Here is a 19144-nt window from a genome sequence, read left to right on the forward strand (position 1 = left end):
TAAAATATTAAAGGTAAACTTTAGAAGAGTAGTTTGCTACTGGAAATAAACAATGGACGTGTATCAAAAATAGAACAATTTGAATAAGCATATCAGTTTACTTCTATACCTCATGCCGTGCAAAAATGAGCGTCTGGACACTCCCGAATTTCAAAGGTATATTTTTGTTAAAAAAAAATGTTACTACACCTAGATACACACCTATAAAAATCAAATCAAAATGGAAAAAAGAGATGTTTGTAATAATTTACACTTCTCATCTATAAGTAGCGATATTTTCATATTTCATCTGTATGCAATAAGTTAGATGAAGGTATTACTGGCATGTGCGCATCTTTGAGCAGGGATAATCGATGGGCAAGTATTATTTAAACGATGCAAGTTGTTATTAATTTCGGATTTGATATCGATTCCATTATCCGTGTTAAAAGCACAATAATGTCATTTATAATGTTTGCAGCCTCATCAAATGCTTATTGTATTTGTCATTGATCTGTTACCATGGAAACAGGTATGACAACACAGTTCTTTCATACGTTATAGGAAATTTGTTTTTATGTACGCAGGTAATCTACGTAGAAGGTAATGATAATTTAATTGGCATTTTCAGATACATCTCTCATGTGAACTGATATTCTGTTCAGAACTTGATACTTGTAATTCCGCTGATATGAAAACTCAAAGGACATTCCTACGTTGATTATAGCAAATGATTACCAACGACTTACTGAACGAATATAGGGCTTAATTAACAATTGACATTTTGTTTATTTGCTTTTCGGAAGACGTAAGGAAAAAGTAATAGATGTGGTACTTCAGTAATGTGTTCTGTCTGATACTAAAATGATTTCTGGAACAAGTGCTTAGTGTAAACATTAAAACATTAGGGATGATTGAATCTGATAATGACATTGAACAATTATGAAATATTCAGGGACTGATGTTAGCACACATGAGTGACCTTGGGCAAATACATCATCATTACAGAAGAGGATACTATGTGTTACATAGAGAATAATCTTTATCAACAGTTAAACATTGATTTTGATGAAATAGTTCTTGTAACTTAAATACATTGAGTTCAATGGAAAGAATATCTGATATATTGGAAACCTGTTTGTATTTATATTATGTATAACTGCAGTTGCTCATAATATTTCAAACATATTCCATGTTTTTACAATGAAGACTGTATTTGTGGTTAAAACGAGAAATGTATTTCAGAAAAACTAAAATTGACTGAATAAAGATGTGGCTTTGCACTTAATCGCGATGGGATGTTCACCGTCGTCAAGGAAAGGTATATATGGTTACGGGACAAAAAGTAAGTTTTTTGTTTTACTTTGTAGTTGTTTATTGATATAATCATCCGTCATGTACATCCAACGTAATCGTAGAGGTGTTTTAGAGTTAGAGCTATACAATCCGGTCCGTGTTTCAGTGTCAAGTGCATCTTTTAATTTCTCTATCAAGTGGAGATGTAACGACAATGTCTCTGCTTGATGGATTTAGATGTTTCCTTAATATAAAAACCGACTCGAAATTACAATACACCATTTCATATAATATGCTTTAGTCTGTGAATTATTAGTCCTACCAATTTGTTTTTTTAAAAGTTACTTGCAATCAGGAAGTTGGTCTTGAGTAACAAGTGCGAAATTAATATAGTAGCTGTGAATAATGTTTATAGTTAACGGTTGTTAACAGTTAAAAACTCTGATTTAATATGAGACGGTTTGGTAGTTTCATACTGGAAATATTCGAGGACAAAAATAGTAATAGTACAGTGAATGTGTTTAGTTTTAAGAATAAAATGATAATTAAAGTGGCAGCTATGTGTTGCTCATTTTCTTTTTACAGAATTACGGGCTGCTCTTCTGATACAGAAATGGTATAGAAGATACAGAGCTAACCTCGAGATACGTCGACGCTGCACGTGGAACATCTTTCAGTCCATAGAATATGCTGGAGAGCAAGACCAACTTAAGGTTTGTCTTTTTAAAAGTAACATGCAAATAGCTTGAGAACAATGCTACTGTATACTGGGTATTATTCACGATTGTTTATTATTTTAGCAATATTCATGACATAAGCGAAAGTTGAATTTGAAACATTTCTGAACATTAAGCGGCTGACCTACTACAAAATAATAACAACACATCTCAAGCAAAACAGTGAAATAAAAATGACCCGAAGATTATCCAATATACAGAATAAAATTTGCAGATTGAAAATTGCAATTACAAATCCATATTAAATGTCTGTTTCTTATTGAAGTGCACTTTCATTGTCAATCACCGATTAGTCTAGTTTAATCGAACAAGTATAAACTTAATATATTTGGAAAATTGTGTAAAAAGAGAGCTAGACAATGAGTTAATGCATTTATTAGTGCACACAGTACAATTTTCTTCAAAACAAATTACGCAGCAATCTCCTTTGAGATTTTTGAGCTCTGGTAATTAAAAGCTCACAGCGGCTAGTTGAGTTTTAATAGATTTTTAATATAAATTATGCCGTCTCCTGTAACTCGTATAGGATTGGCAATTTGCACTTTTTGTAATAATGTTGTTTTTCTTTTTTTAATTTGATGTATTGATGAGACGTTGATAAGCTTCAGAGTTTGATAAGTGGAAGTATTATTTCATTTATTATTAATGATTCAAATATCAAATTTCACATGTTTTTAGAATCCATATGTCGGAAAAGTATTTCATTTCAAATTAATAGATACAATATCAGAGTTTATTTCTGTAGCAAAACTCAATTACTGTATTCTTTCTAATTTTCAGCTTCACAATTTCTTTAACAAGATGCTGTTGAATATGTCTACGGAAGGTGATGGACAAGCGCCCCTCATTAACGCGTTTAATGTTAACAAAAGGGCATCTATCTACGGTAAGTGTTAAATTGCGATGTCCGATTTTGCCTTCACATCTTTATTTAATAAAGAGAGAATGGGAATTTCCAGTATATTGTTTTAACGATCTAAATGTCAAGACAGAGGTGTAAATTAAACAAACATCGAAGGTTGAGGGACATTGCCTTTCACTTACACACCCAATGCATTTAAAAATACAAATTAAATCATTCAGGGCTGGGTATCTCAATGTCGTTTACCTAAATCACCTAACTATATGCATAGTTGTACAACCTGATTGTCAAATTCTACATTCATTTAGCAGTTTCTGGTTGTATATAATTTCAATTAGTATGATGGAATTAACAAAGAGTAACAGCGCCAGTAGTAAGCATAATCACAAAAGTCAGTTTGAAGGTTTTCGCGTAGGTGTAGAAGGCCTTACTTTATTTCATACTATGTAGCTTAAACATAACGATGCACATGCGTACTAAAATATTGATAACTCCATTAAAATATATGGTCTATTACCGACATGCTAATTATCTTGAGAGTATGTTAGTCGTCATTGGAAACCAGCTAATTGGTATAGAAATCAAACCAGTGGTTTTAGTCTCATAGGACCAATATCAATGATTGTGAAGTTTCTAAACAAGTATACTCGACAACTTCCAATCTGACTAAAGCACTTGATCTTCTAAACGAAGATCTGAGAACGGCCCATTCACATTCGTCTTCTGTATATTTTGGATTTCCAAGATTGCTATTTTTATTTTCGCAAATCTATTTTTGTTTGAACCAATCAGACAACTTATTCGAATGTCAAAGAGTAAGAAAAATTTGTAGTTAATCCAGGGCTCGAACCCGGGACCTCTCGCTTACAGAGCAAATGCGCTACCGACTGAGCTAACCGGCTGTCTGACATTTTCTACATAAAAATTGTTAATATCAAATACTAAGGCTTTTTAAAGCTTGCAGAATGTTGTAAGTTAACTTTTGATTGGCTAGCGGAAGGGTTGTCAGAACGAGGCCATCAATAGCTCGTTGTCAGATCCTATGCGTAGCGTAATAGGAGATGTACTTCAGTCAGATTGGACAACTTCCTAACTCTTCACTTTGATTCGATTTTTGATATCCCTGTAAAATATTGGCATATTCCAGTGAAAATTGAACACATTATCTCAGGATCAATTAAGTTATTTGTTTATTAAACATAACAACGATCATACCAGGTGGATGTAAATTCAATGAGCCGAAACAGTTGTATTATTATTATTATCATTATTATTATTATTATTATTATTATACCAGATTTATATAGCGCCCTTTTCATGATAAACACGTTCAAAGGCGCTTTACATATAGCAAACGCAGCCACACAGGGCGCGAAATTCATCCTCTACTAGCACAAATACAGAGCGATCTGACCAGAGGGACAGAGTGAGATAAAGCCCCCGGAAGAGATAGAGAGAAATCCTTTTTAGATACAGGCCTGTCCGGCTAACTTAGCCTTGCTCTTTGCGAATACAGTCTGGTTCTTTAACGTGCCCGGTGTATAGCACCGATACACGCGGAGCTGTCTTTCCTGGGAAGAACCAGTACAGGCCTCTTAGTTAGGTGGGAGACATTCAAGAGCATCTCAGAAACTTCCAGTGCCTGGACCGGGATTCGAACCCCGGACCTCTGGATTGACAGTCAAGCGTGTTACCTCTAGACCGACGGTCCACCTCATTAAGGTGACCAAATTGGTGCTGGTCACTATTTTGCAAGCGGTATAAGCTGCGAGATTAAATAAGTTTGCGGACAACCTTATATTCTTCAAGGTATAAAAATGTAATGCAGTTTGCACCATCCTGATCCGATGAAATATCTAAATGAAAATTCAGGTCTCCAACAAATTAGGTCCTTATCACTTCATGCATATTCACTAAAATTCACTTATCACATATTCACTTATCACTTCATGCATATTCACTAAACAGTTTTAGTTCTTTTGTTGTTAGTGATCTGTATATCACTGTTAATTTTACTGAATATGTATTAGTATTGAAATAACAGCGTTTAAGTTATTATGACATGTCTTTTGTATCAGAGCTACACCTCGTCCACGTCTCTTGCCAACGTGAGATCTGTGTTAATCATAAAGCCATTTTCAAAGTCATTTGAAGTTATATTATCACGCGAGAAATTATTCTTGTTTTTGACTGACCTTTTTGACTTCTAAATAAAATTGCTTCACATCGCTAACTACTTTAAAGGATGGTAAGATTATTGATGTCAAGTTGTCAAGCTTTGACATTTTTGTCATAATCTTTAAATCGTTGAATTGGAATCAAACCTTCGTTGACATCTCATATTCTTTTCACAACTTGACGACTCTCTGTTACCCCACTATACTTTTAAACTTCTAACTTGAGAAATTGCAACTGGTAAGGGAATTTTTGTGATAAAGTTCTAACATACGTTGTAGCCTACAAATTATGCTGTTATACCAGTTTTACATTTCTATAAGCATAATTTGGTTTAACATGTATATCACCAACATGAGTGTACGCGCTGGATTTTGGGTTTGTCACATCTCTGCCGCGTGTAAAGTCTAGCGGGCTATTAAAATGTGCTTGCCAGCCCAACATTTAGCGTGTATCACCTGCACTTTTCACGATGCTTCGCAAGAAGTACGAGATGTACTATTATCAATTATTAGGTTTGTTGGTAACTCTCCACGGAAATGGAGCCGGTATGATAAAGTATGTGAGGAAGGGGAGGTGGGAGGAGTCAGCCGAGTCTCCATATATATCATACCAGTCTCACATATTTCCGCGGAGAGTCACTAACAAACCCAGTAATTGATTTGTTTGGTCGACCACTTATGTTTAACCTAACCCGGAATGAAAATATACTAACCCTCCATAGCCATGACACCACCTTTTAACCGGAAACTGCTAGAATATTATGGGAGGTGAATCAAATTTTCTTGATTAACCTATTCAGTGTAATTCACATGAAGTTATGACTATATCAACCTTACATGTTATTGCATCCCTTATTACTCCAGAATAGTTTGGTACTGCTGTACCTTAATATGAAGTTAAAATTATGACATATGTTTTTGCCACAATAATTCAGTCTAGTGAGTTTTTAAATACATGTAATTCACTTAAGCAGGAATCACAAATTTGATCAGCTGTCAAAACAAATTATCAAGTAGAAATAATCTTGATTGTTTGATAGTCGTTTCATAATTTTATATAACTAAAACATAAGATATGCCCAAATTCGGGATATGCTGATTACATTACCTACATCTGTTCATGCAGTTCGATGCGAGTATTTTTCATTCACATGCTATACCGATATGGAAGTATTCAAAGAAAATCTGACCATTTGTCCATTGCAAATCAATGAATTAATTAATTCTGCATGTAAAAATTAATATAACTAACTTACTATTGATCAGTTTTATTGATGCTATATGACTGTCTTTATATAGAAGTACCGACAATTTTCAGATACACAGACAATCACAGACACAGGAGGAGAAGTATTTTACAATTTTCTAGACGACATAAAGGTTGAAAGCAGTTATAAAGGAATTCATCTGAAATTCCCTCTGACCCTGAGTCAGCTACATAAAATGGTTCAGGCTTTTAGACGAAAACTGGTAAGATTTTATATATGTGCTCGTTGGAGGTTTACTCTGCCTTCTGCCCGGTGCAAATGTAATCTGCGCAAATCGACAACGTACGCAATGCGTACAACGTTAGTAAACGATTCAGACTTCAGACTTGCATACCTGCATTAAATAAACACCAAACTTCAGCAGATAGAGTGTATTTATTCGTTTCAGAGTATGATTTAAAGATCTGAGTACCTAGCAGCTAGGCCAATATGGGACCGACATGGTTTTCAGTATCAACTCGATATCAGTATTGTAAAGTTCGTGAAATATCTGTCTTATTTTGTTTCCGACAGATATTGCTTATCTGTTGATATTTGATATCGACTGAACGCCGGACTAATACCATAATTATGCATCGGTTTGCCTTCATTGGTCCAATATACCAGTGCTTGCTGGGTAAATACAGAATGCTGTAAGCAAAAATGTAAGACGTACATACCATTCCGAGACTTGCTTTAAATATCTTAGTTATGTTTCTGAAATTTATGGGAACAGAACAAGAACGTACGAATCTATATTTGCAGACACTACATGCAAAGTATACAATACAACTTCTGCTGGAAACCCGGAAATTACTGAAGACACAGGCGAACATCCGGTATGCCACAACGTCCATCTCGAAGCAGATCACAATATGCGGTGATCTTCACGGAAAACTTAGTGATCTTTATATGGTTTTTCACAAAGTGAGTACACCATTATTATGCGTTATCTTGCCAAGGGGGCTGATTTTACAAAGCTTACTCGTGACAAAAACAGTTGAAGTCAGTAACAGCTTAATTGGTTCAGAGATCTGGATAATAGCGGACACAGTGGTCCAGTAAGATAACTGCCTGACTACAGTATAAAGGATGTGACCTCAAGTTCTCGCTCCTGTGGCCAAAATTTCACACGGATATAGTCTCGCGTATACATGTGCTTTCATACCTGGCACACAGAAGAACTCGGTAAATTTGTGAAAGTGAAGCAACTTCTGTATATTGTATTATATTCCAATTTAAAAAATTCTGCTTTAGGAGTCACCCATATGGGTTATCGGTGGCGACTATAAATAAGCGTTGCCTATGAAACGTTCATATAAATTCGATTTATTTCAACTGTTTGTCCGTTTCACAGACGTAATTGCTCTATAGTGTGGAGACTGACTTAGAATGCAGTTTCTAAGAATAAAATGATGCGTTAGGCTTTGGTCAAGGTCGGCCCCTGAATTATTTAATCCAAAAATATATCAGAAATAGTTACAGAAAGTTGGTTTAAATATTCGACTGTTGCCATTATCAACTATCCTCTTTGTGAAGCCCTTCATCTCAAGAAAAGCGTCACAGAAATACCGTTCGTATGCTGTTTCGGTCGGAAATGACGTAATGTAACCTTGCGCTTTAACACCCAGAGGTCAGGAAAATTATTTATGTCTTGCACTTCTTTTGTAGGATGGGTTTGTAATGTTTTTAACTTCTTTGCGGCTATAGTTTCAGCTCATTATTGGCCAAAATGGCCATTCTGGAGATTATTTGGGGACATTTTTTTCTGGGACGGGGGCACATTAAGGTTCTCCATTCCCATGGACAGTTACGAATTTAGTAGAATATACTGTAAATTGTGTCCCTTTTTGGTAATTTCATTTTTATTTGGCACTTAATGGGGGTCATTTTCACCCGAAGTCACACGAACTCCCTTGGAATCTTACATTCACAAAAAAAGCACTGTGAATATTAAATAGAGGATATTACATGTGTGACTTTTCATATTGAATTTATAAATCGTGTTGAATAAAATGATAAAATGCGAGGCTCTTTTTATGTAATGGCTTTATTTCACTCCCGCGACGTCAAACATGTGATAATATCATATATGCTTTGGGCTCAGAATAAACTCACCATATGCTTTAATCATTCTGTTTTTAAGTAAAATAAATCTAGCTGATTTCGTTTGCAAGTATATTAACTATTAAATACAAAAGAAATGTAAGCGTTAAATTTCTGTGAAAAAAAATCCCTGATGCAGTAGATGCGTATTTCTCAAAATGTAATAATATACACACTTATTGAATGGCATACCGATCAACAGTCAATACTATTGCCCTAGGTTGGAAGGACATTGCGCCACCATTTTTTAGTATTGAACGGCAACTTTTCAATAAGTGTGCCGTGCCATGGGAAAACCAACATAGTGGCTTTGCGACCAGCATGGATCCAGACCAGCCTGCGCATCCGCGCAGTCTGGTCAGGATCCATGCTGTTCGCTGACGGTTTCTCTAATTGCAGTAGGCTTTAAAAGCGAACAGCATGGATCCTGACCAGTCTGCGCGGATGCGCAGGCTGGTCTGGATCCATGCTGGCCGCAAACCCACTATGTTGGTTTTCTCATAGCACGGCTCAAGTGTTTTATTACTTGACATAAGAATTAAATTTACATATCTTTTACTTCAAGTTTTGACTTTAGTCCAGTCGAATATAGTGTTGAACTATAGACCAGTCAATTGGCTGGCGATTTAGAAGTCGTGTAATAATGTTCACTATATGTTGCTTTTAGAATGGACTCCCAGCTGTAGACAATCCTTACATATTTAATGGTGATTTCGTAGACAGAGGTCACTTTTCTACGGAGGTAGCTCTGGTGTTATTTTCCTGTTTTATCATGAACCCAAACGAAGTTTACATCAACAGGGGTAACCACGAAGATCACGTGATGAACATAAGGTAAGCAACTAGTAAAAACCATTCACAGGAAAGGCGTATTTTATGCTTTCCGTAGTTGGTTTTCCGCCATTTTTAGCGAAATTGCTCAATACCGTATCAAAGTCGACTCGCATAGCAAGCATTTTATAAATTAAAATTGTAGAATTCTGCAAAATTCCTTCGTAATTTGTTACTAGTGTCAAACAGATGTCGGGAAAGTAGAAGGCATCTGATCTGAATGACAGAGGCCTCTCTCTTTAGAAAACAGTTTACAATGGCTTTTCAGGTATGGCTTTGTAAAAGAAATAGAGCGAAAGTATAGGGTGAGTATATATTTTTTTATATATCATTTTCTAAATCATTATGAAGATTTAGCAGTCGCCACCTGGTACCCATATATGTAACTCCGTTAGAACATTGTTGCTTTGAGCGTAATACAAGTTACATTAGACGCTAAAATTAGAACCAAAAACTTCCTTAATTCTGCAGCTTACCAAGTATAAAACATTCTGATACGTCTTGTATGTAAAAATTAGTTCAAATGTGATAGAACTGTTTCTTCGCACAAAATAGTAGGCCGTCACGCTCCTTTGTTTATACACGCCTGGACCGCGAATTACCAACTGAGTGTGTGTGTAAATTAATCAAGACGTTATGCTATGAGACATTTCGTTTTAAACGTGTTTTAAGTAAAATATTTGATCAAATTTGAAGGCGCTATTTTTCGCGAACATGGCGCTGAATTGTTGTTGTTAAACTTATAAGGATACAGAGGTGCAGATAGATTTTCAGTGAATAGATCAAATGTCAAACCAAATTTATATTTGTTCTTTTTTTATTCATTCACTTTCTATTTGTGAAATATTACCAAAATATGGAAAGAGTGTTATATAAACGTGATGTGTCTAAAACAACATGTGTTAGTCCGGAAATTAACCTTAAAGATGTATTCGTACATAAGCTCATGAAAAACTTTTCTCCAGTAACTTTGCTTTATTGTAATTCCAAACTATATTCTAGCAGCACTCAAAGAAGATAATTCACTTGTTCAAAGACGTGTTCAGTTGGTTGCCATTGGCAACGGTGGTTGATGAGCAGGTGCTCGTGTGCCATGGTGGTATCTCCGACACTACTGATCTTAAATTGTTGTCAACAATCGATAGGCACAGGGTAAAACATTATCTGGAGTTACTATTTTAAGTAGTGTTTCATTTCTTTAAACATGTTAAGAGAACAATACAAGACAGTGTTCGGAGGAACTGTTGTAGAGACAGGTTTTGCTGTGTGTTAACGTAATAGTCAACATATACATTTTCACACTTTGTTTAAGTTTCCAAAAAGTTTAAAAAAAAGAGGTTTCCGTTAATTTAAAAAGAACTAATTCCACAGCTTTTTGTATTACTTTCACACAAATGCTTGCATTTAGATAGAAATGAAGTACTGGTTTATATAAGACCGATTTACTGATCATGTTGCAGCTGTTTAACCATGTTTATTCATTTGTAGTACATGTCCACTCTCCAACCCCCTGGTGGCTGTGATGATATAAGTACTATGGCCCAAGAAGATCTCATCGAATGGAAACAGGTATGACGTACTTATGGTTCCTAAATCAAGGCCGTCGTGACAGTTACGGAGGATTTCGTTTGTCATAAATTATTCGGTGGTTCTGCATCTAACTCAGTAGGCTAATATTCACTAATGCCCTGTTTAAATAAAACATTGTTTAGTCATGTTTCTCTACATAGAACAATAATTTACCCCATTGGTGGTCTAATTACATGTACATAGATTTTTTTTTCATTTTTTCAAGGTTCTTGACCTGCTGTGGAGTGATCCTTATATGAAGGAGGGTTGTCAGCCTAATACATTTAGAGGTGGGGGTGTGTACTTTGGCTCTGACGTTACAACTCGATTTTTAGAAGAAAACAAACTAAAATTGCTCATAAGATCTCACGAATGTAAACCGGACGGATATGAATATACCCATGATGGTAAAGTAAGTTTTCGAGCTGTTTGACACGTTTGTATTTTTTCTTTTCATGTTTTAGTAGACCCTTTTGCGATGTCTTTTCATTTCTGTTCAATTCACGTGCATCCTGTATGATTTTTAACCTTTACCCTGCTAAATTTCTAAAATGGACTGGTCCATCATTCAATTTGGGCAATACCATTTATTATTCGAAGGGGTGTTTGCTAAAAAATTACTGACTGAACAGCGAACAGTGCAGACCATGATCAGACTGCACGGATGTGCAGGCTGATCTTGGTCTGCACTGGTCGCAACGGCAGAATCACTTGCCGCCAGCAGGCTAAGGGTTAACGTAACATTCTAATCACTTGTTAATTAAGTCGTAATCTCTGTATTCCTTTTCCTGTGCGTCATTTAAAAATTCCTTGAACTTTGCAAATATCAAGCACTAGACATCATGTATGTTAAGATTGCAAGGCTGCTGGTTTTACATGGTATTAAAATAACGGATGACCAACTGACAAATCTAAAATTAAAACAGTATAATTAAGGTCTACAAAGATTTTAATTAATCTCTCACTCAAACAAAACGCTTAAGTAACAGATTTTTAGCGATTTTAGATTACTTGGAACAAAGCAAATAAAGAGCTTTTCCAGTCACTGTCCGTTGTCTAGCATCTGCTTCGTATAACATTTCCTAAACCAATAGGCCAATTTAAGCCAGAATTCACAGAAATGCTCCTTAGGTCCTCCTCTTTCAAATCTTTTAAAGGAAACCGTACCATAACTCAGGTTGCCATGGCAATGGAAAAGAAAATCTAAACTCTTCTTGTCATAAACGGCTGGCCCGAATTTAAAATAATTTCAGGAAAATATTCATTGGGTAATTCTCTTGCAAGATTGTTCAAATCATTCCGATTCGTCAAAAACATGGCCGCCAGGAGGGCCTTGCCAACCTGTTTATTCATCTACAGCCTAAAGAGTACTAGCGTAAGCTGAAGCGTGACATTTTCATTCTATATAAAATTTGGAATTGCGGGAATTGGTGTTATTTTTGAAAAATTCATTTTTAATTTTCTTTCTTTCAGTCTTTTCGTAAATGTCAGTCTGAACTCTTCAACCATTAGAGGTTCGACCTAATCCTATGATGGGACATGTTAGCTTTCTGGTATGCGAGAATGCGTTATGGTTAATTTGCAGTTTAGGCTATAAGTTTTAATATAATTATGATCATCACTAGTCGAGAATAGATAATTATGTTATTATAAATTTCACAACGTGTAATTCTTACACTTTTCAGGTGCTCACTGTATTTTCTGCCTCGAGTTACTATGAGACAGGCAGCAATCTTGGCGCCTTTGTGCGGCTACAAGGTCCAAACATGCATTGCCATATTGTTCAGTATTTGTCAACACACAGTCCTGTTCTGAGAAAAGTGTCTTTCACGCAGAGGTAAGGTGTTTGATTTTTCAGATAATTTGTGTTATGAAAACACCTTTTGTTTATATAAAGACAGATAATTTACAGATAAAAATATTTTGGCCTTTTATGCTAAAATATTCGATTGTGTGTACATATTCTTGGTGTACATTCAAGTTACACAATTTCACCATTACATTTCAAAGTACATACTTATTGAATGGCTGGCTGGCCACTAGTCAAAACTATTGCCCAACGATTGAGTACTAATAGTTTTAGCTGTTGACTGGTAAACCATTCAATAAGTGTTTTATTACATGGCATCAGAAGGAATTTTTCTCAAATTTTTCTTCAAATTTCGACTTTAACCCAGTAGAACGGTCAACATCACTAATTATGGAACGGCGATATATTTGAGAAGCCATAAATCTATATCAGACAAACCTTTTAAATCCTTGTAAGTAGACTTTATACTTTTATCATCCGATCATTTTCTTGTTTGGTCCATTACTTTGTCATCAGTATCATCATTAGCACTAGTAATACCTATGTTTCAGTGTTTTACTTTTTGTTCATAATTTAATAGATAAACAGTTGAAACTCGCTATCTCGAACTCGTTAGTCTGAAATTTCCGGCTATCTCGAAGGCATTTTCAAGTCCCGTCCGGAAAACACTTGCACAAAATTTCATTTTAAGTCAAATTTCGTTTATCTCGAAGTAAACGCCCAGTCCCTTGAAATTCGAGGTACCAAGTTTCAGCTATAGTTATCTTGTACTGTTTATGTTTAGAATTAATTTGGTTGAAAAGTCTGCACTCAGCGATTTAAAAGAACGTCTGCTTGCATCTAGATCAGAACTGATGAATGAGTTCAAGAAGTATGATACGGATATGACAGGTGAGATCATGCTTAGTATCTTAAATGCAAAAAAATAAGTTCGCGGGTTAAGCGAAAATTTGGGCCTTAACCCTTACCCTGCTAAATTTCTATAATGAACTTGTCCGTATTTCAATTTGGATAATTCTGAAAATACCGTTAACTGTTAAAAGGGGTGCTTTAATACAAAAAAGATACTGACTAAATGGCGAACAGTGCAATCATGATCAGACTGCACGGATGTGCAGGCTGATCAGGCAGAATCAATCATGTCCAGCATTATAAGGGTTAATTACTGACTGAGGAATGTCGTTTATTGAGCCCTTACCTTGTAATTTATTTGAGCAAATTGTAGAACATAGTATGGTTATTTTCAGTTTTCTGTTATGTATTTAGTAGAACATTATATATTTTATTTATTCAAAGTGAATATCAAAATGCATCGAATTATATCTGACCTCGTCTTTTGGAAGGCAGTTTTTAAATGTTTCAGCCAGTTTAAGTATTGCCATACTGAACATAATTCAGCTGGTGTTATACTTTGAAGTATTAGCTGTGAGAAAAAGTCTTTCTTGATCAAGAAATTTCATGCCAACGAAATTACAGGATCTCACAGAACATCAAATGCAGACAGTGGTTCAACATTACAATGTCTATAACAAAATTAGAGTTTAATAATGGTTTCTTTCCAATTTTTGCAAGAATTTTACAAAGTCATACACCATTCTTCAGAGCTCCAAGACTGATTGCCAGAACACCATTTATTTCACATTTAAACACATGTTAAAAATCTTGAACTTATTGTTTCCATTAATATATTGCTAAACACTTGATGATGTTTAGACAAATGGCATTGATTGGCATTGACATTGTTGTGGTTTAAACTGGGATGCGTTTAAAGTCGAAAAAAAAAACTAAATATGACAACAGTTATTTCAAAAATTTCTGTAAGTCACCGTCACAGTTATAAATAGGTCATATGGCGACTTTCCTGCTTTGATGGTGGAGGAAGACCCCAGGTGCCTCTCCGTGCATTGTTTCATCATGGACGGGCACTTGCGTAGAACCACAGACCTCCCGTAAGCCAGTTGGATGGCTTCCTCATACGAAGAATTCAACGCCCCGAGTGAGGCTCGAATTCATACCGGTGAGGGGCAAGTGATTCGAAGTCAGCGACCTCAACCACTCGGCCACGGATGCCCCTATAATTAAAATTTGAGTAAACAAGTTCGTTTTTACATATTCATGAATAGAGTAGACTGTGTCGTACTTAGACGTTTAGAACGATATGAACAATTCGTTAGAACTATCTAGATGTGAGATGTGGAAAGACATTACCAACGTACATAACGTAGATACGGTAGTATGTGAATTGGATACTAGTAATAATTTATTTTGTTTCAGGTAAAATTAGCAGCGCTGACTGGTGTTTTGCTATGGAAACTGTTTTAGAAATGGAGTTGCCATGGAGAATATTAAAAACGAAGCTAGCGAAAACCGACGATGATGGCAATGTATTCTATGAATCTTCATTCGAAAAACTGCAAGTGAAGCACAGATACAGTGGGGTAAAGTCTTATATTTTACCGGTTTCTGATTTAACTATAATATTTTATTGTGCAGCGAACATATTTACAAAGTACAATAACAGATTAAACACCCAAAGGTTTTACTCGTGTGACAGTATACTTTCTAACGTCATGACAGAAATCATGGAAACGTGTAAAGGCCCGTGTAATTGTTACATGAGAAAACGTTTGATCATGAAGAAAAATAGTAGGTGACCGCTGCGTGCAGTTTTGTTTCTTTTGTTCAAGATTCGAATAGCCTGCAGTTAACATGCAGTAGCTAAAGCAATGACACGGTGATATGAGCTGGGAAAATAATATATCTAGCAATTTCATATACGCCATTACCTGTAAGGAACACTCTTGAGATACTTAAATTACCCTGTCATACAACATTGCATCGCATATGCTTCCAAATTAAAGCATTTATAATGAATATGCAGTAACTGATGTGAAATGTGCTGTATTTTTTCTATCTGTAGAATGGTCCTAGTATAACAGAGACTCTGTATAAACATAAAGACAGTCTAGAAACAATCTTTCGAATGATTGACACAGACCATTCCGGTAAGATTCTTACTACTTAATTTCACACAATTCGTTACAGGAATGTTCGTCACTCCCTTTGAAGATAAAAGTGATGATGGTAGTGTAATTGAATGTGTAATACATTTTTCAGAAGTTTTATCAAGCCCAGTCGGTGGTTGTAGTAATAATATCAGTATTATTTTGTCCCCAAATGTCCGTTTTGGTAGATATTTAGTCTAAATGTGTTCGGGTAGTAAAATTACTACCTAATAATGGAATCTGAACGTGTAATATCTGGTACATATTCTCATACACCAAAAAAGTCAATACAATCAAACGACAAATAATATGTAGACCTTCACTATAAAATATGTCTAAGATTAAACTTAAGTTCATATTGAACAACGTAATATAACAGCATGTATCTTATATCAATGCTTTTTTTACAAATCCACTGTATATATTTGATACGTTTTATAAATACTGCTAGCAAAACATGCAGAATTTAAAATATGTTTTTACGGGAATTTTAGATTTCTTTTGATATTTGTATCAGAATCATATAATGCAGCTTTTCTTGAAACTAAAGTTCAGATTCTCATAATCAAAGAAATTATATATTTCCCATAAGCATCAATGTTAACTTCAATACCGATTATCTCCCCCAAAAAATAATAAAATTTGAAAAATCTCTCGGTGAAAAGTTTTTAATTTTGAATGTCTTTAAAGTGACCAAATTTCATTTAAATATTACCATCCAGTTACAAGATATGAAATATGGCTATTACACCATTTTATCCTTAAATGGCAATCTTGAACTCGTTTGTTATATTTCTCGTATATATTGCTCATGGGTACAGCGTCCTCCACAAAAGTCAATACGAAATCAGAACGAGACAAATACATATGTAGTGACCTTCACATATAGTCAGAATATATATCTTATAATTATATACCTTAATTTTCATGTATATGTGAAAACAAATGCTAATATCAAGCCTACATTGTAGTCTTATATCAACATTGTTTTGTTTACAAATACCACTGTATATACATGTATGTTGATACGTTTTATAATACTGCTTATTTCAGCATATATATCAATGCCAGAATTTAAAATAATGTTTATTTTAGGATAGATATCAGTGTCAAAACTCATAACCTTGACCATAATATTTATTTCAGGACAAATATCAATGAAAATACCTCAGCACTTTTATCATTCTGTTTATTTCAGGGCAAATATTTGTAAAGATGTCTCAGTGCTTTTAACGTTCTGATTATTTCAGTACAAGTGCCAATGAAAATATCTCAGCACTTTCATCGTTCTGTTTATTTCAGGACAAATATTTGTAAAGATGTCTCAGTGCTTTTATCGTTCTGTTTATTTCAGGACAAATGTCAATGAAAATATCTCAGCACTTTCATCATTCTGTTTATTTCAGGAAAAATCTTTTGTAAGTATGTATCAGTACATTCATTGTTCTGTTTATTTCAGGACAAATGTCAATAAAATACCTCAGCACTTTCATCATAATGTTTATTTAAGGTCAAATATTGATAAAGATGACTCAGCACATTTATCATACTGTTATTTCAGGACAAAAAATTTAGACGTCTCAGCACTTTTATAATAATGTTTATTTCAGGCCAAAAATTACTAAAGACGTCTCAGCATTTTTTATAATACTGTAATGTTTATTTCAGGCCAAATATTGATAAAGACGTCTCCGCACTTTTATCATAATGTTTATTTCAGGCCAAATATTGTTTTTTATTTCTTATTTTTGTTTGGTTTAACGTCGCACAGACACAATTATAGGTCATTTTTAGGCGACATTCCAGCTTTGTAGGTGGAGGAAGACCCAAAGTGCCCCTCCGTGCATTTTTTCATCACGAGCGGGCAGAACCTAGATAGAAGCACCGATCTTTGGTAAGCCAGTTGGTTTCCTCATATGAAGAACTCGACACCAAGAGGTTGGCTCGAACACACATCGATGAGGGGCAAGTGATATGAAAGCGACCTTAACCACTCAGCCACGGAGACCCGGGCCAAATGTTGATAAAGATGTCCCAGTACTTTCATAATGTTGATTTCAGGTCAAGTATTGATAAAGATGTCTCAGCACTTTCATCATAATATTTATCAAGATGTCTCAGCACTTTTATAGTTCTGTTTATTTCAGAACATAGCTCAACACTTTTATCATTCTGTTTATTTTCAGGACAAATATTTGTAAAAAAGTCTCAGAACTTTATTCATTCTATTCATTTCAGGACAAATATCTGTGACGCAACCCGCAATAGGTCTTATGTCTTTTATCATTCTGTTAACTATAGGTCAAATATAAGTGCCGAAACGTGCAAGATGTCTAAGTACTTTTATCAGTTTGTTTTTTCAGGGCAAAAACGTCAGAGCCGATTCATATCAGACTTGACTTTCGTACTAATCCTTTCTATCAACTGTACTAGTAAAGTTAGAATGTAAATATAATTATGTATTTTGTTGGGAATAAGTATGTTTAAACCAACGTCAATGGCGGAACTCGTAAGAAGTCTCGGTACTTTTATCATTTTGTTAATTTCAGGTCAAATATCAATGCCAGAATTCGAAGATGCGCTTAGCATTCTTATCAAACAGCTTGATCTTGCGATAAAAGAGACCGAGATCCGAGACATAGCTCAAAGCATAGACATGAACAAAGATGGCTACATAGACTTTAATGAATTTCTTGAAGCATTCAGAATCGTAGATAGCCTGGGCAAGGATAAAACATTTTCTTTGAAAACGAAATCAAATGAAGAAATCACTGAATTACCAGATATAAGTGGCAACTTACAAACTTAGCTAATGGTATAAGGGAAAGTAATCCATGACGATCATGGGTTATAAACAAAATCAAATGCCTCATTCGTCGATAATGAAAAGTTGAATGTCTAGTAGTACAGGTTATATGGGGCTACAAATGGGTAAACATTTATACCTTCAAGAATTTAAGAGATACAGACCCTTTCAGTCGCATCTCATGATCATGCAACGGTAAGGCAGTGGTTCCGAAACAATTATTTCAATACATAAAATTTCTTCTCAGAACCACATGTGACTTGACAAAATGGAATAGTAATAACACCAGTACCAGTCGAAGAATGGGGTGATTTTTCAAAGCCACCATATTACACTTTAAAGACTGCTATATATGCAAATAATTATCAAATTAATCTGTGAGAAATTATTTCAGGAGTAGAGAATGCAACCATGCAATATAACAGAATAATCGATTAAATTGAATGAAAAATAAATTCAAGCCGTACCCTCTCATGCTTCCCAGCACCACCATAAGCCGAACGATAATACAAAAGAACGAAAAATTGACTACTGAATATACATTGCATTGAATGGACTATATAATCAAACTGGAACCCAGAATTACCAGAAAAACGAGTTCACTACTCTATGTACGGAGAGACTTCCTATACGTGTGCATTACACACTTGGACACCAAAGCAACAATCGGATAACCTTTTCAAACGATATAATTCACTAAAACCATAAATACATTAACA

General features: G+C 34.9%; 1 protein-coding gene across 1 annotated transcript; it reads left to right on the forward strand.

Moving 5' to 3' along the window:
- Positions 1–597: 597 nt before the first annotated feature.
- Positions 598–19012, forward strand: LOC123558930 (serine/threonine-protein phosphatase with EF-hands 2-like). Its single transcript, XM_045350766.2, has 15 exons — positions 598–1324; positions 1861–1988; positions 2793–2898; positions 6370–6521; positions 7064–7225; positions 9072–9238; positions 9504–9540; positions 10241–10387; positions 10724–10804; positions 11031–11216; positions 12490–12641; positions 13399–13505; positions 14889–15052; positions 15535–15619; positions 18169–19012. Exons 1-15 carry the CDS (start codon positions 1273–1275, stop codon positions 18426–18428), a joined length of 1986 nt encoding a protein of 661 aa, XP_045206701.2. The 5' UTR covers positions 598–1272; the 3' UTR covers positions 18429–19012.
- The last annotated feature ends 132 nt before the right edge of the window (positions 19013–19144 follow it).

Source organism: Mercenaria mercenaria, chromosome 5 (genome assembly GCF_021730395.1).
Source record: "Mercenaria mercenaria strain notata chromosome 5, MADL_Memer_1, whole genome shotgun sequence".
Classification (NCBI taxonomy): Eukaryota; Metazoa; Mollusca; class Bivalvia; order Venerida; family Veneridae; genus Mercenaria; species Mercenaria mercenaria.

What these genes read in the sequence shown, in the direction of transcription:
- LOC123558930 (XM_045350766.2), top strand. Translation starts at nt 1,273, where the DNA reads ATGGGATGTTCACCGTCGTCAAGGAAAGGTATATATGGTTACGGGACA. An exon ending in GAGAGCAAGACCAACTTAAG is followed by an intron (nt 1,989 to 2,792) that starts GTTTGTCTTTTT and finishes TCTAATTTTCAG; the next exon opens with CTTCACAATTTCTTTAACAA. An exon ending in CAACAATCGATAGGCACAGG is followed by an intron (nt 10,388 to 10,723) that starts GTAAAACATTAT and finishes ATTCATTTGTAG; the next exon opens with TACATGTCCACTCTCCAACC.